Here is a 26,054-nt window from a genome sequence, read left to right on the forward strand (position 1 = left end):
GATTGCAGTTCTTGCTGCCAAGGGTGGCACAACCAGTTATTAGATTTAGGGCCAATTACTTTTTCACATAAACCCAAGTAGGTTTAGATCTAGGTTTTTTTTCCCCCTTTTTTCCATTAATAAGAGATCATTTAAAACTGCATGTTGTATTTACTTAGGTTATCTTTATCCACTGATGATCTGAAATATTTAAGTGTGAGAAATATGCAGAAATTTTTTTTTAAAAACCCCCCAAAGAACTCGAGAAGGAGGCGAGTACTTTTTCACAGCACTGCAAAAATATCTGCATCATTCAGGCTGTCTTAAGGTGCATCTTCCTGTTGTCAAGTGGCCTCGGAACCTCATAGTAGTCTTCTTTCCAAAAATAACAGAAAACAGGCTGTTATCCATTTCTACTGTTCATTTATAATCTTCATAATGTGAGACATTTTAAGAAACTTTCACTCAATCCAAAGCCAACACCAGCTTCCAAGTGTTGTAAGATAAGGTATGTTCCAATAGTCCATTTTGCTTAGGCAGGGTCCTAACTGAGTGAAGCGCCCTGGAAGTATCTGCATGGTTGCCATAATAAGAGCTATCCACCAAATGCTTAGAAAAAGAGCTTCAGTGCTTCCTTTATTACCTCCTTTAGTATAGGATACACTGTGACCATTCTTTATGAAAGGAGAGGAGAAAACACATCTCAAATGTGGCGCAAATCACGTAAATGGCAACTATAATTGCATTTTTGATTTCATGCCATAATCTGCTAAAATGTTTTGAATTTTCAACAACAGCCTGTTAAAGGCAGGGTTGAACATCAGTGCTGTAATAAAATCTGCTTCTTGTCCAGTTTTTGCCTTTCATAAACATAGATTTATATGAGCTCTCTAAATCAAGATTATGAGCTTTATTAACTGATCAAAGTGCATTCAAGGCTGTGTATAATTCAGTTTGCATTTGTGAGGTCTGCTGTTGTATTACAGCCTTTAGGATTATAATAAATTCATTTTTACTTTGGGTCAGTTGGGATAACTGATATATAGAGGGAATTTTATTTTGGACATATAAATCCTAAGCAAGGAGGAGAAAAGGAATGTAAAAAGTTCACTGTATAAAAAAAAAGCACTCATGTAGAGTTGCAATGAAGAGGCAAATTAGCTTTTGAGATTCTGTAATTTTTTAAAAAGTAATTCCACAACTCAACCTGTACTTTTACCACTGCTGAGGGCATCTGTAATCCATTTTGTCATATTTGTTCCCTGACCTTGCTGCTAAAGAAAGTAACATCAGTCATTCAAAATGTCAGACTGCAGGATCCCACAGAACGATTCTGTCTCTCACTGCTATGGAGAGGTTTGAGTGAACAGAAAGAAGAAGAAGAAACATGTTGATTCTAAGTCACCTTTGATTTATTCAGCCACTTAAAATAGTACATTATTCATTTGTTGCTCTTTTCATTACAGAACCTCTTTGTCCCCAGGTACAGCAGCCCAGAAACCCATTTCACCTTTTAAATGCTTTTTCCATTGTCAAATGGTTCTCAATGCAATGAGTACAATGGGTTTATCTGTTAAATTCAAAATGGTGTATAAGCACAATAGCCCAAATTTTCTTTTCCAATTAGGAGACAAAGCAATAATTACTCTGGACTAAGCTCCCTTTAAATAAGCCTTGAAGGGAAGTAGCTTGCATCATTATCATAATAAAGAAAATCATCCACTGGTAAAAATTGACAGTTAATCAAATTAAAGAGTTTCCTGGAAACCTGGAAAGAGCTGGTTCTGCACAAACCATCTGTTACAGAGGTGAATCCACTTTTTACCGAAGAATGTACACCCACCATTACCCAGAAAAATCCCTTCCTGGTCCATATTAAATATGACCTAACAAGACATTTATCAGAAAAAGGTACTTAGAGATGCTGATAGGGTTAATAATGAGGGGGAAAACCTGTGTGCAAGTCGGGGGGGGGGGTGGGGTGGAAGTGAGAGAGACCATTAAGTTTTGTCAAGAAGAAAAACAGTTACACCCTGTTTAAATATGAGGACATTGCTCTTTTTTTGTATGCATTTATCTTACAAAAAGACATTGTTGCTTGTGACTCTATAGATTTTGTTCTGAATACAGTTCTGAATTTGACAGACAAGCCTGCTTTGCATCCAAACACATGAAGTCACTTCATGCTGCCATAAATCCATGATACATCAGTCAGGCTATTGAGTGGTAGAAAGCTTCATTTAGGGAACCTGTGGTCTGTCAAGTGTTCTTCAGATGGTTTGTGGATTTATGCTTCGGCGGTGGTAGGAAGAACTCTCACAAACAGAGTTTTGGTGTTGAGAGATTTCACCGAAAACTCACCTGACAGCTCTGAAAAGAAAACAAACAAACAAACAAACAAAAAAAACCCAGAAATATTTATGGCTAAAATTACATTTGAATGGTGCAGTTTTTAAAACTTCTAAAACCCTACTGCCAAGGAAAGATAATTTGCTTCATCAAACCACTTGGTGTCTTTAAGGAAAATGCTTCTATTTTTCTTTACTTCTCTGAATTACATCACAGCCACATGCTCCAAGTCTGCACTTAAAATGACATGCAACACTCAGGCATTTCATTCATTTTAAATGTACCATGCAGTAACCCGTATTGACTAAAACACAGAAAACATGAAATTCATAGCATCTGACAACACACACAACTAGAATCCTGCAGTTTTCTTTAGTAGCACAAAATGTTTAAAGGTGATTAAAACTTCTATGTGCTAAAAGACATACAATTAAAAAATGGCCTCCTTGTTTTTGGTTGGTTACGCAGAAGTGGAAATGAGAGATCTATTCCAGCCACAGAGGGCATTTTTCTGCACCGAATACTTATTTTAAGGTTTTTTATTTTAAGAACATTGATTTTTATGAGAAAGATAAAAACTCACTGTATCTCTGCCAGGCACTTTTTGCCTTAAAATCTGTTTCAATGATGATTTCTGTGATCTTTCTTTTTTTTTTTTCCTTTTTCTTACCCTGAGTAAGGTCTTCATCCAGGTAGAGTTTGAGCCGTCTGCTACGGAGGCCAAAAACTTTGGCAGCCTCAGAGAACAAGCCTTTGAGGTTAAGCACGTTTTGGCCGACTGGGTTGACCAGTAGGAGGGTGCCCACCTCTCCTGATTGGCACTCTAGAAGAGATAGGGAGGGTAATAAAGAACTGAACCAGATATTACATTCTTTAAAAAAAAAAAAAAAGAAAAGAAATTATGTTTATTAGCATGGCTAGCTCTGTCCTGAGAAGGCATGTGTACAAGCTTAAGCTGGGAAAAGAGGCGAAAAACAGGCTGGGTGAGTAGAGGGGAAAGGCGAAAACAGTTGAGACTCAAAGGATTACAGTTAGATAATATTCATTTTCCTTCAGTACAAGGAAAACTGCATGATAACCGCACAATGAGTATGCATGATGGTGAAGATATGGATGAAAATAACTAAATACAGCTACAGTTACTACTGGTCATAATCAAGTTAAAATAATAGGGATAACTGTTTTAACTGTAACTGTAGTTTTGACAAGAAATCAATATATAAAGTTAAAATTAAAGTAGCAGGCCATTTAGCATTACCAGTTTTGGTAGTAAGCTAATTTAAGTAGCTGTACAGACACAAGTACAGAACTTTTTAAATATAAATATGAGTCAATGTTTGTAGTCCCATTCAAGGAAATTTGGTTTGCAGCAAAATCACTGTCAAACTTTTCATTTAAAACGAGCTCAATCTCAAATATAAATGCAAATATAAAGAACAAACAAAAGCTCTCGGAACTTCTTTCAATGACTAAAAAAATGTTCTGTTGTGTGGGTCAAACAATGATTAAAAAGAAATGCCTGCACTGTTGATTAGAGTAACATTTGACAAGTAACACTGATTTGTTGGCCTTAACAACAAAATTAAATAATGTCAGCACAACTTATTGTGCACACAAATTCAGTTTGTGTGTGACTGTTTCTCTCACCAGCTGGCTGTGCGTTACATAGCAGAAGGTTTACATAAGGACACAGGATGGTGTCGGTGGAGGGGGCGGGGCCAGGTGAGGAAGGTCCTGTGGTCACTGACAAAGTTTTACCGGTCAGAGCCTGGAGGTCCGTTTTGCTGGAAAGCTCTGCAAGAAACACACAATTACACAGACAGTGAATAGAGGAGCTCATGTTTGATACTATGAAGCCTATAAAATGAATAAGACCTCAGTGACACAGGCTTAGGGATGTGTTTGAGATGCCCTGGCAACCTCCTGTCACTAGGGGAAAATGTTTATTCCCTGACCGGTTGGCGAGTGTTTTCTGGAGGCTGCTGGGTGAAATCTGTCAAAAAGAGGACGCTGCACCATAAACCACCTTGTGATTGCTGTGGTCGCTAACAGATCGCCACGGTCGCCCATAGTTTGCAAGAAAACACTGTCTTGTCTGCAAACACTTGCTAACTAACAATTGAGTGGTACTGAAACTTGAAAAAGTGTGAATCAAACCACAAACAGATATCATTTGCAGTAAGGCGCAAGTAAAAAATTGTGCCTTACTAGCCAAGCCAAGCAAAGTCAAGTTTATTTATAAAGCACTCTAAAAAACAGTAACCACTGACCAAAGTGTTGTACATAAAACACATCAGGACAAGAGAAGATAAAATTTAAAAAGGTAATTACTGCTGCAGTACTACTGAAACCAAAACATTTCAAAAGGCAGAACATTTACTATGAAGACGGGAGTATCAGGTCTCAGGTCTGAATCACTCTCTTCACAGTTTTCCAACCGCTCAGCAAACAGTTGGGGGGGGGGGGGGGGGGGGGGGGGGGGGGTATTTGCAGGCAAGTCGGTGTCCTCTGCACAAACTATGGACGACCGTGGGATCTGCTAACAACCACAGCAATCACAAAGAGGTTTATGGTGCAGCAGCGTAGATCTCTCTGGGGAATACTCATTTTTCCATAGCAAACAGAGGTTGCCAGGGAGGCCACTGACCAGTTTCTAGGCCTGTGTGACTGGGGCCTAAAATACAAGTTAAACAATTATTATCATAATCCGCCCCCTTCATACTGCCATCAAGATAACCTAAACCAAAACACTGACTAACCTTGTTGGCATTACCTTACATGCTGAAACGCTTTAGCTACTGTTTGAAGGCTTTAAAACATTTCATTCTTCTCTACAATTCAACAGAAAGAAACATTTTTTGCATACAATTTTAACTATTTCTAATATGTATAACATAACGATTCATTGGTCTCATAAAAAAGAGAAAAAAAAAAAAAAGGGGGGGATTTTAGTTCTCACCAGTCCCGTCACTGAAGACTTTGAGCTGTGTGTTATTGGTTCCAAAGATGCTGCTGCACACTTTCTTCAGCTTGTCCAAGTCTGGTCTGTTATCCCCTTTGGGATTCTCCAACAGCACTACACCCTCTGGACAAGAAACCAGTTAAATAGGATTAGGTAAGACAGGTAAGAGCGTGTGATTGATTTTATGCTACTTTGCATGAAATATTATATAAACATTTTCTTGTACATATGTATAATTCTCAGTCATCAGCAGGGAAGACTTTTATTTTAACTCTAAAATTATACAGTTAAGTGTATTCATGTTGCATCATTTTAGCTGGAGAAAAACAGATTCTCTCCCTATGTGCTACCTTGTTCTTTGTTGTTGACCTTCACCCTGAGGTTGACGTATGTGCAAGCTGGTCCATTTAGAGGAACCCGAGGGGCTGAAGATCCCTTTACTATGGTTAACTCCAAGTCTGAACCCTTCAGCTGCAACAAAAGGAAAAAAAAAAAAGGGGGTGAGGGACTCAAGAGAGAAAGACACATATAAATTTCATGCTCATGAAAACTAAACTTCAACTAAACAAATGTATTCAGAGATACAACATGGTAATCATTAAGCGTAACACTGAAATTAATGTTGTTATTTTAACACCAATTTTATTACTCCTTAAGTATCACTTGTTGTAACATGGTTGTTCCCAGCTTATTTCATGAATGTTTTAAGGCTGTCTCAAACTACAAGCTTCTTGTTAAAATTGTTATTGAATCATTACACAATAAACATTTAAAAAAAACAAACAAACCCTGTTTGGCTTAAATATACTGTTTTATACCTGAGTCTTTTCCTCTATGATGATGCTGGCAGTTTTGGGGACAGGGAAGGGAAGCAGTGGAGCCTTGGTGGTAGCCAGGATAAAGTTAGTGTGAGCCTGGATCACAGAGTCCAAGTACTCCCCCTCTGGCTGGGAGCGGTAGTACACTGTTATCTCATCTGATGGCACCAAATGCCCCTAAGACCAGACATTGAAAGACAAGTGGCATTTATGTAAACAAACCTCAAGCATTTTTCCGATACCATGTGAGGGCATTGGAGGAAGCCTACCAATAAGTAAGGAAGTAAGGAAAAAAAATACTGCTTCAGTAGCTTTTCAAACAACAACACAAATCCAATGATTGCCAAAGACAAAGAATAAAATCTTTAGGACACGTAACTCTCTTCCAAGTTTTTTTCACCTTTAAAAATAAATGACATCTAGAAGAAATGATTACCTGAAAGCAGGAAGGAGGCAAACAAAATTTAAAAGATGAGCAAAAGAGTAGAATATCAGGATTAAAAGAGAGAGAGAGCACAGGAAAAAAATAAAGGCAAATGCAAACAGGGGACATTTTTCCTGGATGACAGCCCACTGTATGCTGCCAACGTCCACTAACCTTGACAGATTCAAACACATTGATCTCATCCTCATCTGCAGTGTGCAGCTGGGCACACGTGTGCACAGCCGTACACACACAGGTACTGTGTAGTACATACACATGCTTCCAAACACGCCTTCTACAATATTTGCCCAAAGGCAGACAGGTAGCCAGACACAGAGGAAAAGTCGATAAAAGGAAGACGGCTTCTCCAAGTCAAGGTACTGACCCTACCCTGATGGGGCTAGCAGAGTGTACGTGTGTGTGTGTGTGTGTGTGGGGAGGTGGCAGATAAAGGAACACAGATCTCCAGTTGGAGAACAGTCCATTAAAAATAAGGAAATGGTGACCCCTGTTTCTCAACCCTGCGTCCCACGCAAACAGTGATAACACGTGCACACCCACTAAACTACTACCAAACATGTACAAGAATTGTTAAAAATTAATTCCCATCCACAGGGTGGAAAATTCCTGACAGATCTCAGTTTGAAATAACTGGAGGAATTTAACCTGGCTGGGAGCCAGTGCACACCACTGCTATAGGGGGATGGAAAAAACTGTTTGTTGCTTGTGAAAACAAGGGGCTGTTGGCTAATCCGTCTTTACTCCCCAGACCACTTCAAAGCTCCAACATTAGAATCTGAAAGGGGCCAGACTGTAATTAAGCTTCCATTAAGCCTGCCTTATGATGGAGAAACCTCTAACTGTGACGCTGCAGTGGAAAGATTTCAAAACTGCCCGGACAATAGCATGAGACATAAGGACTAACGGAGGGAGGACTGGGGTGACGGAAATATAACAAAAAAAGTTTCTGTTTTGGGTCTACATTGTAGTGCTGCAACACCAATCAGGTCATCAGATTAACTAAAATGGAAGTGGGGATGGGGACTACTATCTTGTATATGAAAGCAGTGGAGGTTTAGTTTGTTTAAACAAGGTAAACTTCCTTAAAAAGTTCAAGTCTGAAGCAAAACTCCTTAGTGGCATGTTGTGCTTTGCTCCCCATGCAACAACCCTGATTACATGAACTGGTTATTGCAACTACGTCAGGTTCTACTTATTAAACACTGGATTGTAAAATTCAGTAGGGGTGTGTTATGTGTCACTCTTGTTTCCAGAGCTAGTAGTGGTCCAGAAATAAATGCCCCACCTTCTTGCGTAGTTTCTGAATGCGGTTGATGACCTCTCTGGCAACGCCTTCATCCACCATAGACTGATCTGGGGTGACATCCAACAGTATCAGGACCTAAATGACAACAGAGAAGAAGAAAAGAGTGTTAGATTTATGACAACATTCATGACAGAACTCTTTTGATGTTTTTCGGTGACTTTTAATGAAGGCAGCAACCTCACAAACATGTCGGGTCAAGAGGACTTGAAAAAGTACAGGTTTCAAAAGTCTGTGACACCAATTTTTTTTTTAATAAGGAAAAACTGACTCTATAAGATTATATCTTACTAGGCTCACATTACAAGAGTATGTGTTGTTGTCTCCATAGAAATGTTTATCATATCTATAGTTCCCACAAATTTGGGTTACCAATAATTCAGTTTCAAAATATGATCATTAAAACAGGTTAAATTAATTTTATTTTTATTTTTATAGCTCTAATCCAAGCTTTTATGTCTTTAAGATATGACAAGTATTCTGACAAACTGTCTTCTGACTTTCTGGATAAATGTAGCTATAGCTGTGTATAACCTACAGTACACAGCAAAACCATAGACAGGAACTGTCTACATAGCAACTGAACTGCACTGTAATTATTTTTGTATTGTAATTTTTTTTTTCTTCTAATAATACTGCTAAATAGAAAGGACTGGAACTTGATCGCTAAATTCTCTATTTTTAAGTCACTAACTCCAAAAAGCATGTGGACTTTTTAAATGCAGTGTTGAGATTAAGACATCCATTAAAAGCTTTACTGTGACAATAACAATTGTGAAGATCATGAAGTATCACTAATCTCCTAATACACACATTCACTGGTCACTTTATTAAGTATGTCTGCTCAACTGCTTGTTAATGCAAATGTCTAATCACCCAATCACATTCTGAACTTCAAACTCAGAATGGGAAAGAAAGGTGATCTAAGAGACTTTGAACGTGGCATGGTTTCGGGTGCCAGACGAGCTGGTCTGAGTATTTCAAAAACTGCTGATCTACTGGGATTTCCCCACACAACCATCTCTAGGGTTTGCAGTAAATGGAGTGAAACAAAAAAAAAATGAAGAAAATATCCAGTGAGTGGCAGTTCTCTGCGTGAAAATGCCTTGTTGACACCAGAGGTCAAAAGAATGGCCAGGCTGTTTCTTACTGATAGGAAGGCAATAGTAACTAAAATAGTACAGGGAAGGAATGCAGAAGAGCATCTCTGAATGCACAACACATCGAACCTTGAAGCAGATGGGCTACAGAAACAAAAGAGCCTATCTGCTGAGAAAAGGAAACTGAGGCTGCAATTCACCAAAATTGGACAATAAAAGATTGGAAAAACATCGCCTCATCTGATGAGTCTTGACTCTGCTGCAACAATCAGATGGTAGGGTCAGAATCTGGCGTAAACAACATGAAAGCATGGATCCATCCTGCCTTGTATCAACGGTTCAGGCGGCTTAATGTGGTGTAATAGTGTGGGGGGCATATTTTCTTGACACACTTTGGGCCCCTTAGTACCAACTGAGCATCATTTAAATGCCACAGTCTACCTGTTTATTGTTCCTGACCATGTCCATCCCTTTGGGATGCAGTGGAACAAGAGATTCACATCATGGAGCCAATGAATCTGGAGCAACTGTGTGATGCCATGATGTCAACACGGAGCAACATCTCTGATGTTTCCATCATCTTGCTAAATCTATGAAGAATTAAGGCAGTTCTGAAGGCAAAAGGAGGTTCAACCTGGTATTAGGAAGGTGTATATAAAAGTGGCCGGTGAGTGTAATTAGATTACTTTAGCGAGTGAACCACCCAGACCTTCACCTCATTGTTACAAACTATTATTTTGAAAAGGTTAACATTCAGAGATGACAAGAGCAACCTTTAAGCAATAAGTCTATTATACCGTTGCCCAAACATTTATAATGTCAAAATTTAAGACAACATCCAAGCAAAAGTAATGGGAATACTGTAGGCTTTTCCCTTTATCAAGGATAGAAGGAGAGAAAGAGATGGCTGAATGTAAGCAATGAGAAACAGAATATGAGAGAGAGAACAGAGAGCCAGACAGATGGGAGCTGAGGAGTCAGTGTGAGTGAGTGAGTAACAGAGAATTAAACAGCCAGCTCAGTAAACTGGTATTAAGGTGCAGCCGTGTGGTGTGTATGTGGCTGAAAGAGCACTGATTAGAGAGGGCCTGTGCGAAATGCACATATACTGATTCCACTTAGTTGTGAAATGATTTCATACATAAAATCATGCAAGACTTCTACTGCAATCAAAGAAAATTAAAAACTATATTTTTTTGCTGTCACCATCTGGCAAAAACGCTCCATCTTAAGGACTGAAAACAGGACTTCATAAATTAATATGTGCGCTATGTCCATATTTACTGCCTATTAGTTCAACTGAGTGGCAAATGGTTACATTCTATCTCAACTTTACACGGTGTCCCAGCTTCTTTGGACAGGGCTGTAATACCAAGAGTACTGGGGTTACCTGTGCGTCAGAGTGTGCTTCATATTGCGCAGCCGAACCAGCGCTCTGGTCAAAGGTGTATATAAGCCTCAGGTCCTCTTCATGGAGCTCATGACCATCCACCATTATAGATCCTTAAAATAAATCAGAAAACTAATAAATAAACACACACATTTAGCAGTACAACAATCATCATTGCCTAGAAAAAAGTATCAAGTTTCAATAAAGTAAAAATGTAGTGCTTACTTGAAAGATTACATGTGGATTGTACAACTGTCAAACATGTATGCATGGTTAAATGGTTGAATTACTACAACAAAATACCTGCATTTTTAGAAAATGTCCAGTTTTACAAAGATTAAAATGCTTATTTTAAAGTGTTTTAAACGGTATGACATAATGATTACTGGTGCCAGTTGTAAGAGAATCAAAGCTGGCTGCAGACACTGGTGAAAAAAAAAAAAAAGAAAAGATTAAACATATTTATCTCTCTATTTAAACAAATTGGCAGTGATTTTGAGAAGGGATTCATCTCCTGAGAAGAACTCTAGAGGAAGTTTCAATTATAATCACACCAAATACAGTGCTCTTTTTACATTTGTAACTTGAATGTTAAGGGTTTTGTTTTTTGTTAAAATTAACTGGGGTCTGGACTGATGTTTGTTTGTATTTTAATACTTCTTAAAACTTCTTTCTATCTGCATCCACACTAGATCTGAGCTTTAAAACAATACAGCAAATGCAATCTACTCAGGTTCATATCTCCATTTTGCCAGTGGCAGCAATTACCCATATCTGTGTTCTGACTAAAAACCATGACCGTGTTCTCCTGTCCTCTTCACTTTTCCTCACCCGGAGGCTCGGTGAAACAGCCGCTCTGTTTCTCTCTAATCTGAGATTTCCATGCTTTAATTTCCTTTGTCCCTCCCTGCTTCACTGCTGTTTTACGTCTTCTATCTTAACCGCTATTATTCTACTTCATGAAAATAATAGCATCAAAGGTATAGGTTATGAATACTGGCCACAACCTACAATCAGTTTCTAGCCTAAAAGTCACTCTCTCGCTTTTAGAGTCACGGATCAGGTAGAGAGAAATTACTCAAAAGTTTAAAAGCGGACTCTCAACTCTGTGTGAGCCATTAGCTTTTCCATGGACAGATTCATTCACACAGACTGTTCACAGACAGTAATGTTCCACTAGCTGATCAATATAGCTTATCTGCAAACCTAGTACAGTAAAGGTTATGTGATGTTTATAGCTGCCCTTTAATTTGACAAAGCATTTAAACATTGTAGCTTGCCTTTGATTTGAATTAATGAAGCATCATTTTGTGGTACTATAAACATTTTCTCCTTTGTGTTTCCTATCACTAGCATTTTTCCAACCTCCTCTACCACATCTCTCGCTTTCCTTGCATCACTCTTTTTTCCCCCTACAGAACTGGCTGGACTTCAAACATGCAAGTGATTGGAAATCTTAAGTTCCCACAGTCCAGCTGACCTCATCTGCCTCCTTCTCCAGAGACTCTCGAGGCTCTCCTCATCTTTCTATAATTGGAGAGACAAGATACCTTGCAATGCTTTGATCCCTACCCTGTACCAGAACAGTTAGGGTTTGGATTCAGAGGATAAACCGACTGTCTGCGAGGATTCATTGTTAAGGCTAACTGACTGCTCTTCACCACTTCATTGTTTGTTAAGCAATATTACTGCCAGCTGATTAATAATTTGATAATAGTACTAGAAAACAAAGTATATGTTGGAAAATGGATACATAAAGATGAAGTAAATGCACAATGTTAGGCTGATGATTTTCATCAAGATTGCTGAAACATCTGTGTTTTTTTTTTAAGTCACAAATTGTCTTTTCTGCACACAGTAATACCTTTCTTCTGGAAGGCTTCAAGCTGTTCGCTGGTGAGCTCCTTGATAGAAGCGGTGACTGCTTTGAAGGCCCCCTTTAATCTCTTGCCCAGCACCATGTGGTCTGGCTCAGCTCTCAGGCGGATACCATACTTGTCCTTGTCTGTTGAAAGTGTCAACTGTCGCACATTAAGCTCCTAGGGAATGAAAAATAGTCAAACACATCATGTCTTAAAAAAAAAATAATAAAAATGTACTTTCTTTGTCTTTTAGTTGGCTGCAGCAATTGTTAATAGCCCACATTGTGGCATAGACTATCATTTGTTATATCTGCACAAGACTGATTCAGGTACAAAAAACAAGTGTACTGTAGATTCCTCATATTGTGGAAGAGTTTGGAGCTCAATAAACATTCACTATAATTACATACAAAAAAAAACTGAACAAATGTGACCTGGTGGTTAGCCTGGCATATTTCAAGAGAAAACTAAGCTACTGTCTACCATCTACAAACCCTAATAAACTGTTACAAGAGAGTTACTGTACTAGTATTACTAGTACTACTTCTGTATACATGCATGCATATTTGCAAATACGCAATATACAAGATTTTAAAGACTCAAATTTTGTTGTTAACAGAGCACGACTGATACTAATACCGATATTTAATATTTGATAAAATGCTGATTTAATAATCTGATATTTCGATATATCAGACGATATTTTTTTGTCTTTCAGACACAAACACAAAAAAAACCCCCAATTCTCTCACATTTGTAATCTGTAGTTATTTACTTTTTTTATGCTCTGCATGACCACTCGAATCAGCTCCTTTGTGGCGGTCCAAACACGAGTTGTCAACATGGAAGTTGCAGAGTGACCTCTGGTGTACAGACTATGCTACGCCAACACTCATAGCATGGTTCAAGGACATTTCTCTTGCCTCTTTTTTAGTTTTCATTCATCTGCCATTATAAATGCTGTTCCCAATAGAAAAGCAAATAGCATTAATATTGGCCTGACAATAAACTGGTCACACTCTAGTTGTTAACAGAGAAAGTTATAGAAAAACACAAGCACATGTTTCATACGTAGAAACTTCAACTCTAACTGAGAATCTAAACAATGCAAAAGTTAAAAACCTTATTACCCCAGTCATGTATTGTAAAGGGCAAATAAAAAATGATCACCATGAATCACTCAAAGAATACATCAGCCCCGAAATCAAATAGTCAGTAAGCCAGTCAATCTTAAATCTCCAATAAGCCATCCCCCATTTCAGTCAATATTTCATTTCTCAGTCCAAAGAGAGAGAGAGCAAGCTCCAGAGAGAGATCGAGAGATCTGTGATCCTGTCATATCAGAGATACTTAATTTAGCCGTCCTGACACCCACCCAGGCTTGCCATCCACGGGTCCTTTCAGTCAATCAGAGTTGGGGGTTGTGACTGAGATCGAGCTCTAGCTGACAGAGTGCACAGATAAGCTACTGTAGTGGGTCGAGATATAAACTTAAGGGCAGTGTGGGGCTGAAAATATAAGCTTACTTAAAACAGGATTCAATCAGTGAGTTGATTTCACAAAAAAAACAAAAAAAAAACATTTCATCTTGAGAGTACATATGGCTTTGTGCTTGTGTGCGTCTGTGTAAGAGACTGTGTGATGACTTAGTATGTTGGTGCATTACAATGAAGGAAGGCTGTCGGCTCAAAAAAGCAACTCATTCCATATTTGACAGAAAGCTCAGAGGAAACTAAGCTGACAGTAGAGTCACCAACAACACTGTCAGCAAAGCAAAGCTGACCAAAGCTAAAATTCAGATGGCGAGAACAGCCAGTCTCACTCTGCTTCTAACCTCTCCTCCCTGAATGTTAGGAGAATTCATTAAATTATATTAAATGTTTACCTGTTCAACATGGACGCTAAAAATGTAAGCTCCACTCAGCCTTTACACCTACCTTGTGTGTTGTGAAAAGTGTCTATGTTTTTTGCATCTTGAAAAAGAAAAAAAAAAAGGTTCATATTTTCTTGCCCCCGAGTACAATGTCAGATACATAAGCACTGGGAACAAAAAGGGTCAAACCCATAAAATATCCCAGTACTGGTCCAATAACTATCCAATACTCCAAAATATGGAGGAGGAATCTTAAGCCAGTGCCCAGTATGTGAACAATTTAGCAGAGAACAAACTGACTGAGTTAAAAGGAACTACAAGTTGAATAGTAATATTTATCAAATAACAAATTAAATGTATGGTTAAAAGTGAATTTATACTTAATTTGGTTTAACAGAAACGAAGTGACAATAGAAAAATCCAGACTCTCAAGATGGTTTCTTGGGATACAAGAACTCCACTACTCTCAATTCTGACCAAATAAAGTTTGTTTACTAGAAGGTAGCTAGAGGGTGACAAGGTTAAACATCCCTCCCATCAGACTCAAACACAATGACAGATAAGAAGTGGCTAAAACTAAGATAAAGCTTGGAGGATCCAGCAGAGGGTGCAGCAGAAACCCTTAATCTGTGAAAGTTGTGACACTGCTCCTCAACACGGTCATATGGGAGGTTGAATCAATTTTCCAGTTTCAAGAAACAATTACAAAAATCCTGCAAAGGTGAGAACATTCTTCCTCATGACAGTAGTATAATGCCCTTGTCTTGTTGGAAGAAGTCAAATCCAATGCCATAAAGGTAAGGACTTGCTGCACTTACAGGCAATGGGAATTTGTCTGCAAGTCTGGTAACACCCGAATGAATCCTCACTTTCCAGTGAATAAGCACACACTGACAATTATACATAGGAGAGTTTTATGACTTACTCATAAAAAAACATGCCTGTGATTGAACTTTATAGTGTGGCAAGTGGAGTAAATCAAATGTGAAAACATTCCGAGGCATATACTTTTTCATTTTTTTTTACATAAAACAAATGCTGAAATTTCAATTACAGCTAAAGATCCAACTAGCATGTGAAGATGCAGCGCCTCTGATGTTCATCCCTTTTATTAAGTCAACAGAAGGAGCTTTGGAGTGTAAACATGGTTCCAGGGGATGTTTCTCCTTAAATTATAAGTTAAATAGTCAAAACAACAAAATTACATTTTTGAGGAAAAATGAAAAGAAAATATCCCCTCCAACAGAGACTGAACAAAAGCGAATCAAAGTGCTCAATTTACCAAAACAAACAAACAAAAAAAACAGTAAGAATCAGTAAGAATACACACGATGCCCAATAATATATGAACAATTTGGTGTTCTATTAATTTACTTACTTCAAGGATGTATTTCTGCAGTGACTGGATGTCTTTCAGAGCCTCTGGGTCCTGGTGGATGACCACCACCTCCTTCAATGGGTACTGTAATGCAAACCAAAAAGCTAAAACCAACCATTAAACTAAGAATAAAATATAACATACCTAAAGCAACATTTACATGTTGAGTATAATCCTTTATTTCGACTCACAATCCATTTACTCAATTTCTTTAGAGTGTGATTCCAAGTAGCAAAAAAAAATAGCAGTGTGCTCAACTCCAAATCTTAAATCCTGTATCTGGTTTTTGGCACTGATAACTATGAAAAAAACAAACAAAAAAAACCCCTCTATAAAGTATTATTATTATTTATTATTGGGCAAATATGTCTGGATGACTGGAGTGTGCTTATTATTTATTGCTGGGCAAAATATATTATTACAAAAAATAAATAAAGAAGAAGAATTCTCATCAGAAAACAGTCACTAAGGAAATGATCCAGGACCTGAGTCAGATGCAGCCTATATTACATCCATTCCAGGAAATCTGTACACAATGTTTGGGTTTGTCTTTTTATTTTTTCTGAATCTATTCCTGTTTTGCCAGCTCCACTGGTCCTTTTCAAATTAAGGAAAACATGGATGAAAGTTTTAGACAAATCAAGTAAGTGACCCATGAGTTAAGACCTTCTTGCCAAATTTTAAATCTTCTTTTCCTATAGAGTAGGTAAACTGTAGATCCCAGTGGAGTACACAAGTGGACGGGGTCAAGGTGGTAATCTACCTTGACAGGCAGGGTCTTCCTGTCTCTGATCACTCTGCCCAGCTCAATCACAGACTGCATCTGAGAGACGGCGCTTTCAATGCGCTTGTCAATCAAGTTCTCCCTGTAAAAACAGAAACACATATTGAGAATCATACATTTAGTGTTGCCATATGCAGTGCAATGCAGCACTGATGAGGACTGAATGAATCAGTGTTTGGATAACTCTTAAACTATTTGGTGAGACTGGAGAGAATGGGATTGTAAAGAAGACCAACAACTGAAACTGTAAGGGCTGAGCTCAGTTTATTTCAGCCATACGACCTCGGTGTCTTCTAACAAGAACACACACACTTGGGATAAATATTCATTTTTCTGTAAAACTGTAATTTCAGGGCACAGTTAGGTGGATAGCAGCACTTTTTTTTTTAACCACTAAAAGCAATCCTCATCTTCTAGTTAATGGTGATTTGAGGAATTAATTGGGCTATCTATTGAGGAAAATACTAAAGCACAGCAGGATCAGTACCACATATATAAAGACAGAGTCCAGAACATCCATTTAGCTCCACTAATAAGGTACACTAAGACTTCCACCTCTGAATTCAAATTAGAGCTGTTCAGTCAATGATAATCACACATAATAGCAATATTATCCCTAACTGTCTGCAGGCACACAGAACACATGTGTGTCTGTGCACAATGCTCATTCATTTACTCATCAAGTCTGCTTCTCCCACTGTGCACACAACACTGGAGTAAAACAAGAGGAGTGGGACACCAGGGACAACCAATCATTTAATGAGGTGATTGACGAGCAACTGTTCCCACCAGCCAATTGGTAGCTGACCTTTGGGAAGAAGGTGAAGTAGTCCCATTCGACAGCAGGAAGGACAAGCAGCTAATAAAGCATCAGCCCTGAGGGCTGCCTAATTGACAGGGGAGATTATATGAACCATTACACAAACTATTTTCTTTATGCTAAATCAAATGGATATTTAAATCATGTCACAACTTTTTTTTATAGTTAAAGATGATGCAATTAAGTTTGGGCAATTAGAAATTCCTCCAAGGCATTACAAAACTGATCAGCCGCCAAGCCACAATTTTTACTGCAGTAATTGAAGTGAAAGGAAATGAAAAGAACATATTTTGTGAGCTATATCCATCCTGCAGGGCTGACAATCAAGACAGGGTCTGTGCAATTCTGCATGAATATTTCTCAGCCTCTACTTAAAAGACTATGCTATTACTGTCGAAAGACAGAAAAAGGTTTTACCATAAAAAAACACACACAGGGTTACACTAATTTTCCATCAAAATGAGCCGTGGAACAAAAAGCTGCTGTGCAAAAGTATCTCTTCATATCAGGCAGTGTTAGCTGGTGTCTATACAAACAGTCCATTAGAAGCACTTTTAACAATTAAGAATTGTTAAGAGTAATATTTTTGTAAATTTGAATAAAATGAGTGGAGTATTTTTAGAAAATAGGTTCACACTAGAAGGGCACTCAGAGCGCATAACTCACCACCCCTGGTTTTTTTTTTTTTACATGCTGATACTATGTTCCAACAGATACCTCCCAATATTGTCATACTCCATCATGAATTATTAGATCACTAGAAATTTTTTTTTTTTTTTTGGCTTTTAAAAAGTGTGAAATATGATTTCATATTTATATTTAAAAATGAGATCCACGTAAACAGATAATGGTATAGAGTCCATTTTGTTCAGCTTATGTACCTTAATAGCATCCATAAAAAAAAAAAAAGAAAAAGAAAAAAAAAGAAAAACATTTGCCAAGATATGAACTGTACACTCCCCTCCAAAGGTACCGGAACAGTGAGGTAAATACCTTTTTTTTTTTGCTGTAGACTGAAAACATTTGGGTTTGGCATTAAAAGATGAATATGAGACAAAAAATACTTTTGTATGTGTATGTGATTTTTGTGTAGGGTTTGTAGTTCACTTGCATTATTGTGAGCATTTTAATTTAAAAAGGAAAAAGACAATGAATTAGCAACAGTAACTGCTTATTAATTAATTATTAATTAATTATTATTAATAAGTACCAAGTACTTAACTGTGATAAGATAATAAGAGATAACGATGTTTTACATTTCTAAAAAATTTTGATGACCTTAACCTTTGACCTTGAAAATGAAACCATATGTTCTTGGGTCCCTAAGAAATATTAGTTTAATCAATTTTGGTTCAAAAGTTTTTGAATTATATTGCTGACAGACAGGCAAACAAACAAACAATCAGAGGTGAAAGCATAACCTCCCTCCACCTATCAGTGGGTGAGGTAACCAAGTTCAATATGTAAACAATCAAACAGAAGAAGACACAGCTGAGGAACAACAGGAATAAAGAGACAGAATGATAAAAGTCTGAAAGTTACCAAAAATTACTGTAGACTCTGCAAAATCTATGAAGAGTTGAGAGTGCAGTACAACTGGGGTAAATTAGCACAGCCGCACACTGTGGCTGACCCTGATTAGGCTTTAGATAAGCAGTGGATATCCTGTCAGAAAAGGAGCTAATACTGCTGAATACTATGCGCCAAGAAAAGCCAACGAACCCAGATGACCTTGGTCAAATTGAAACAGCTGAAGAAAAATTTTAGATTCTTAGTTTAACTTATGCACAAACTGTAAAACATATTTTCAGATGGCAAGGAGTTGCCCACATTCTTCACTCCTACTTTAAAAGTAAAGTCAACCTGCTAGCCCGAGCATTTCCTCTTTGGATCTGATGGCACTGGCTCCACCACGCTGGACTGCCAGTGGCAATGGTTCTGCATGCTGGACTGCCTTGTTCTGCATTTTGGGAGATTTGCTGTGAGCTACAGGGCCATTCCAACCAGAACATGGTTCGTGTGCCACTATTCCAAACTCACCAAGACTGCAGAACAGAGCAAGGACCACTGCTGCCAGCTGCAGTCCAAGACAATAGACTTGGAATAATTTGTACAATGACAAAAATTACTGAAAATGCAGCTGATTATCTGGATCCACTGTTTGTTTGTTTGTTTGTTTTTTTCAAGATGTACTGGAACTATGTGCAGAGAAGCATGTGATATAGAGTACTATTTAATGTTTATTTAATAAAGATTGCTCCTCATTTTGAGCTGTTACACAATATTGGAATTAATCTTGAGCTGTGTTTCCAGCAACTTGGAGTCTCCATCATTCACCCTCTAATTAGCTCTGTCCACGTCTCCACAAACTCCTGATAGCACTATCCTGAACTGTAGCTGCTAAATGATCACATTTCATTCCATACTGTGATTTCTTTTAATTTCTTTTTCTTTAGTATTTTTGTCTTCCCTGAAAACAGTCAAAGAACAGCAGTGACAAAAAGACTGCAGAGCTGAGGGGAGCTCGACAGAGTCCTCTCAGCTGTGAATTCTGTTTTTATCGTATCCATGAGATCTGCTGTTGACAGTAATGATAATAAAGACATTAAAGTGGCAAAAAATTCCTCTCACATTACTGAAAGGATTTTTCCAACCTGACTTGAGGCAGCATGAGATAGTGGATGCTGCTGTTGTCCTTCTCTTCAACAGAGGCAGGGTCAATGAGGTGAAGCAGATTTTGGTACATCATCTCGGTAATGAAGGGTGTGAAAGGTGCCTGAGGGGGCAGAAGGAAAGAAAGCAAGTAGACAGAGAGAAAAAGAAAAGAAAATTTTAGAGCTTCTTGTCAAAGAATGTAAATTAACTATAGTGCCAACCATCCAATAAAATCAGAAAAGCAATTTTATGCAGATTTTTTCCCTCTCAATCAGTGCAAAAGTTCAAACAGAATTGTGCCATTGTGAATTTACTTCTTATGTCATGCTCTTCGATTTCAACCGTGGCTAATTAATTTGTATACCACACAGCTGATCTGTATTGATCTGTGTTAGGATAACTGCTTCTTAGCGCGCCTCATGCCTCACATGCAAACATCAATGTGTTATAAATAAAAACTCCTACTACTCATGAATTATTCATAGCTAAGTGAGCACACAAACACACCTCTACAATAGCAGCTTCATGCCTTTGTTTCTTGCATACACAAAAGCAAAACCTCACCATAAGAAATTTTCCTCATACAATCTCTTTTCTCTCCGAGTCTCTCACACACTAACACACAGAAAGCGAATGACTCACCATCAGCCTGCACATAGAGAACAGAACACTGAAGAGGGTTTCCAGCGCCCACAAGCAGTCCTCAGTGCCACTCTCTCCCTACAAAGTTCACATACACATCAATAAGTTCTTTCCCCTTACAGTAAAAAGATAAAAAAAATGCCCTTGCTGACATTAGTGCATGTACCCCAAGTTGAAATCATCCAATTATTCACAGACAGGGTTGAAAACGTATTTCTATAAAATGTTCACAAGTGGAGGATGTGATAAAGATGTTTTTAAACAGCAGTTTAAATAATAAAATAATTAACAGTACAAATCTATTACATACAAGATTATGTCATATTATGTATACAGTAATACACTGAGTCATCGTTTACAGAACAGTATGAGTGATATGTCATTTGCTTTCACCTGCATCTTCTTTACATAAATACAAAATTGAGAGTAAACAAGAACAAATTTAGAGCTGTGATCTCACCTTCAGGCGGCGTCTGTTGGTCCTGACATACCAGTTGGTGAGCATGTCAACAAACTTGACCAGGCGAGGCACGACGGTGTACAGGCGGTACGCTGTGACCAGAAAAAACTGTCAGTTTAATTGCAGTGGATGGAGAAACATAAATTGTTACACGCAGGACTTGAGTATAAGAGACATTTTCTATGCTACAGTATGGATCGGCTAAGAATCTGTGCACTTACAGTAATCTTGTTAAAATTTAAACCTATCAATAGTGGAGAGGGGACTGAACCTCTGTTGGTTTAAGGTTAGCAACAGTGGGGTTAGGGTTAGGATAGGATGTGTCTCCAGAAAATAAGTCACTGTCAGGTAAAATGACTGAAATGTGTGTACTTGTTAAGACTGCATGTCTCACCATCCATCTCAGCCTTGAAGAACTGGATGAGGGACTGTGTGAATGACTGAATCCATTTATCCATGATATTGTCACTCTTCTTTGCCGTGTTTTCATTGTACAGAAATTTAATATCCTCCTCCTAAGACATGAATACAAACACAGAGATGAATTGCAAGTAGTTGAGGCAACCAACAGATCACCCAGAGACTGAGCAGGCAACACCCTCAACCTCTGGATGACCACTTTGGATTGCAAGGTGATCACACAGGTCACTTGATAGGAGGCAACCTCTCTCCAAACAATTGCTATCTGACTCAATGGAAACGTTCTCAGACACATTGCTGAAGGTTTTGTAAATAAGCTAATTTATAAACACAGACAAACTGCCAACATGCTGCAATCAATCTGAACCTGCACTGACAAGAGCAGCTCGTCTGCAACTAATCTCTTTGCAGTAAGCACAGTTGCCAATAGGGGACCAGCATGCAACTGGTCTTAATCAGATACAGTGGTGTGAAAAAGTGTTTGCCCCCTGCCTCATTTCCTGTTTTTTTGCATGTTTGTCACACTTAAATGTTTCGGAACATCAAACCAATTTAAACAATAGTCAAGGACAACACAAGTAAACACAAAATGCAAGTTGTAAATGAAGGTGTTTATTAGTAAAGGTGAAAAAAAATCCAAACCATCATGGCCCTGTGGGAAAAAGGTTGGGCCACCCTTAGCAGCAACAACTGCAACCAAGCGTCTGCGATAACTTGCAATGAGGCTTTTACAGCATTCTGGAGGAATTTTGGCCCACTCATCTGTGCAGAATTGTCCTAATTCAGTTACATTAGAGGGTTTTCGAGCATGAACGGCCTTTTTAAGGTCATACCACAACATCTCAATAGGATTCAGGTCAGGACTTTGGCTAGGCCACTCCAAAGTCTTCATTTTGTTTTTCTTCAGCCATTCAGTGGTGGACTTGCTGGTGTGTTTAGGATCATTGTCCTGCTGCAGAACCCAAGTACGTTTAAGCTTGAGTACACGAATGGTCTGACATTCTCCCTCAGGATCTCTTGGTAGACAGCAGAATTCAGAGTTCCATTTATCACAGCAAGTCTTCCAGGTCCTGACGCAGCAAAACAGCCCCAGACCATCACACTACCACCACCATATTTTACTGTTGGTATAATGTTCTTTTTCTGAAATGCAGTGTTCCTTTTACGCCAGATGTAATGGGACACACACCTTCCAAAGAGTTCCACTTTTGTCTCATCGGTCCACAGAATGTTGTCCCAAAAGTCTTGGGGATCATCAAGATGCGTTTTGGAAAAATTGAGACGAGCTTTAATGTTCTTTTTGCTCAGCAGTGGTTTTCTTCTTGGAACTCTCCCATGCAGGCCATTTTTGCTCAGTCTTTTTCTGATGGTGGAGGCATGAACACTGACCTTAACTGAGGCAAGTGAGGCCTGCAGTTCTTTGGACGTTGTTGTGGGGTCTTTTGTGACCTCTTGGATGAGTCGTCGCTGCGCCCTTGGGGTAATTTTGGGCGGCCGGCCACTCCTGGGAAGGTTCACCACTGTTCCATGTCTTCGCCATTTGTGGATAATGGCTCTCACTGTGGTTCGCTGGATTCCCAAAGCTTTGGAAATGGCTTTATAACCCTTTCCAGACTGATAGATCTCAATTACTTTCTTTCTCAATTGCTCCTGAATTTCTTTGGATCTCAGCATGATGTGTAGCTTTCAAGGATCTTCTGGTGGACCTTACTGTGTCAGGCAGCTCCTATTTAAGTGATGTCTTGATTGGGAACAGGTGTGGCAATAATCAGGCCTAGGTGTGGCTAGGGAAATTGAACTCAGGTGTGAAAAACCACAGTTATAGTATGTTTTAACAAGGGGGGCAATCACTTTTTCACACAGGGCCATGATGGTTTGGATTTTTTTTCACCTTTACTAATAAACACCTTCATTTACAACTTGCATTTTGTGTTTACTTGTGTTGTCCTTGACTATTGTTTAAATTGGTTTGATGTTCCGAAACACTTAAGTGTGACAAACATGCAAAAAAACAGGAAATGAGGCAGGGGGCAAACACTTTTTCACACCACTGTATGTTGCAGTTCATGGGGGCTGCTCTAAAGCTCTAGTCCCCGCAGGTGTCCCAGTGTTTGGCCTTTTTGAAAATTAATCATTAAGACATTGTTTTTAGCAAAAGTTTAATAGCACCTGACTTGAGAATTCACAACACCAACAGCTGATGTCAATCTAGCAACTCTTAACAGTAGTCAGTGGAGTGGCACCTTCATTCATGGTTTCTTCTGGCATTTAAAGGAAAAAGGTTTAAAACTCTGATGCAAACATATGAACAGCTGCTATGACTTTTACATCTCAAAATTGCAGATGTAAAAGTGATTATAAACAAGTGTCGATTCTAAAAGTTTGAAAATTCTTTTTTATATTTCTTTTTTTTTTTTTTTTCTTACAGGCAGTTGTGGGTAATTCATATTCTCTTAGAGGTGCTATGCCACATTTCACAGCTCTAAGTAACTATCCCAATATTAGGTAATTTAAGGTATCAAGCAAATATAAATTAATAATAATTACTATTATTATTTTGATTTTTTAAAAATATAAATATGCACAGCAGAATCTTGCTTCTAAGGTTTGGGTTGAAATACACAACCATCCATTAAACACTGACAGGAACCTTTATAAAAGTTATTACTGCAGCCTTTGAATTAACAAGTCCTTTTTTTGTGACAGTTGCTGCCATATAATTAATTGCTCTATATTTGTAGAAAACTCACATATTATGAGAAAGTTTGTAGAGCAGGAGAAGCTGGAGGAACGTTGCAGAAATTGTAAAAATTATGAGTCTGATTTTTGTTCATCACAAATGTACCTTCTGTAACCTTTGTACATTCTGCACCAGGAAGCGATAGGCATTATACCACGGCAGGAAGACGTCCTTTAACACGTCTCTCACGCCCTCCTCTTTGAAACGCAGGTTCTCTGCTCTCACTACAGGAGAATTGATGAGGTACAGTCTGCAGAGAGACAGTGAAATTGAAGGAGATGGTTAGTGTGGATCAAATATTAGTGACTGAGAATAGAGAGCATGTACACAGGTATTGAATTAGGATAACCCCACCAACGGTCCAACAAAGAGAAAATATCCAGTGAGCAACAGTGCTCTGGGTCAAAGTGCCTCATTAATGCCAGAGGTCAGAGGAGACTGACCAGACTGCGACGAGCCCACACGAAGGCAACAGTAAAGCAAATAACCACTCCAAGGTATCAAAATATTTTTCACTTTTGACAATTTCTTCACTGCAGTTTTTAGTATTTACTTTCCCAGGTTCATTTTAAATATCAAATGATTTTCATGTAAGTTCAGTGTTGGCACAGCTGAGGGTTAGGACTCTTGCCTTTAACATAGAAGTCTTCAATTGCAACATTAAGGCAGCAGACACTGTCATTGTGTTCATTTTCACATCAACACATATACTATATATGCATAAAAAGACCGTGTTTATTTTATTTATTAGAGTGCAATAGTGCAAGTACATCCTGACAGAGTTTCATGCCAAAGCTGAAGCCAGTGAGCTATATACAAGAGTGAGCCAATACACAGGTTTAATAAACTGTAAACTGCTGAAGAAGTTAGATTTATGTTCACTTCTGCCTTAAGCCACTATTACGGAATTAGATTTATGTCAAAAGTTAATGCTTTGTTAATACAGAGATAACCGCAGTTAATGATTTGTTCAGGTGCTGAACAAATCATTAAAACCAGAAGACTCAAAGACAAGTTCTGAAGCCTCTGAACTCCCGTCCCATCAATCTGTTGTACAGAATTACAAACCTTTTGTGAGTGAAAAAAAATTATCGTAACGAGGAGCACACATCATTCCCAAGAAAATATTGTTTTTGTAATCAATTAAGTAAATTACATTTTCCAAAATGTGGACAAATATAAAATGTGCTTATGTTACTGTCAGCTGCCACTCAGTGAAACAGCTGTACACATCTGGCTGCAGAGCTCCACTCACTGTGGGTTCAGGCTCCACTATAATAGTTCATCCAGATAATATTACAGGTTCTGTGAAGAGGAAGTCTGTGGAGGGGACAGGAGAAGATGATGTGAAAGGCTGTCTTATTACAACACAGCGTGAAAATAGGAAGCAGCTCATGCTATCATTTTGTGTAAATCTAAAGGGCTTTATAACTATATTACACACCATCCTTGCAGCTGCTGTTAGGTATGCTAAGTTTTTATGTTTGCGGTTATCTCTGTACAGCTAACCAGGTGAGTCCTTTGGGCTCCACTCTCCAAATAGTTAAAAGTCAGTTGACTCAAGCCAACAGGATTCAACTCGGAGTTAGTGGTGGTAAACTCGATAATTTCATGGACCAGGGTTAATCTGAGTCACTCAGTAATGTGTTCTGGTTCACTTGATTTATCAGTCCTCTGTGTTTATAGTGAGTCTGTCTTGATTCAGTCACCCAGTTCAGCTGAATCGCCTGAGCCACCGGTGTTTCTGGTGAGCCCGTCAGTCGACTGTTTCAGCCGAACGGCCTGGATGCGTGGTGTTTTTGGTAAGTCCGCTACTCCGCTGTCTGCTCTCACTCACCTTTTGCAGCAGCAGCTAGTCAGACTCACATGACTCACATGATCTGGGTTAATGGAGACATCAGACTTGTGATTTATGATTTATGATAACCCGGGTGATTCAGGAACCAGCCAGCACTACTCTGGGCGCAGAGTTACCCACGAGAGTGTGAAACTGCAGCAGCGTGCGCAATGTCTTCTTTGTGCATGTGGCTGCTGAGTTCTACATGCACGGTTTGTTGAATTTATGTGAGGGGAA

At 38.6% G+C, this 26,054-nt stretch overlaps 1 protein-coding gene across 1 annotated transcript in view; it reads right to left on the bottom strand.

Moving 5' to 3' along the window:
* Nucleotides 1-1,369: 1,369 nt before the first annotated feature.
* iars1 (isoleucyl-tRNA synthetase 1) overlaps nt 1,370-26,054 on the bottom strand; it is a 61,947-nt gene continuing 37,262 nt past the window's right edge. The window contains exons 19-34 of the mRNA XM_030729426.1: nt 24,086-24,230; nt 21,215-21,335; nt 20,821-20,912; nt 20,361-20,438; nt 19,718-19,839; nt 16,223-16,325; nt 15,460-15,543; nt 12,211-12,385; nt 10,347-10,459; nt 7,839-7,934; nt 6,109-6,285; nt 5,641-5,761; nt 5,288-5,413; nt 3,976-4,122; nt 2,999-3,151; nt 1,370-2,349 (exon numbers count right to left, since the gene is read on the bottom strand). Of these exons, the coding sequence (XP_030585286.1) occupies nt 2,267-2,349; nt 2,999-3,151; nt 3,976-4,122; nt 5,288-5,413; nt 5,641-5,761; nt 6,109-6,285; nt 7,839-7,934; nt 10,347-10,459; nt 12,211-12,385; nt 15,460-15,543; nt 16,223-16,325; nt 19,718-19,839; nt 20,361-20,438; nt 20,821-20,912; nt 21,215-21,335; nt 24,086-24,230 (1,936 nt within the window). The 3' untranslated portion in view covers nt 1,370-2,266. The remainder of the gene's footprint in view (nt 2,350-2,998; nt 3,152-3,975; nt 4,123-5,287; nt 5,414-5,640; nt 5,762-6,108; nt 6,286-7,838; nt 7,935-10,346; nt 10,460-12,210; nt 12,386-15,459; nt 15,544-16,222; nt 16,326-19,717; nt 19,840-20,360; nt 20,439-20,820; nt 20,913-21,214; nt 21,336-24,085; nt 24,231-26,054) is intronic.

The sequence above is a fragment of the Archocentrus centrarchus genome, chromosome 5 (assembly GCF_007364275.1).
Source record: "Archocentrus centrarchus isolate MPI-CPG fArcCen1 chromosome 5, fArcCen1, whole genome shotgun sequence".
NCBI lineage: Eukaryota > Metazoa > Chordata > Actinopteri > Cichliformes > Cichlidae > Archocentrus > Archocentrus centrarchus.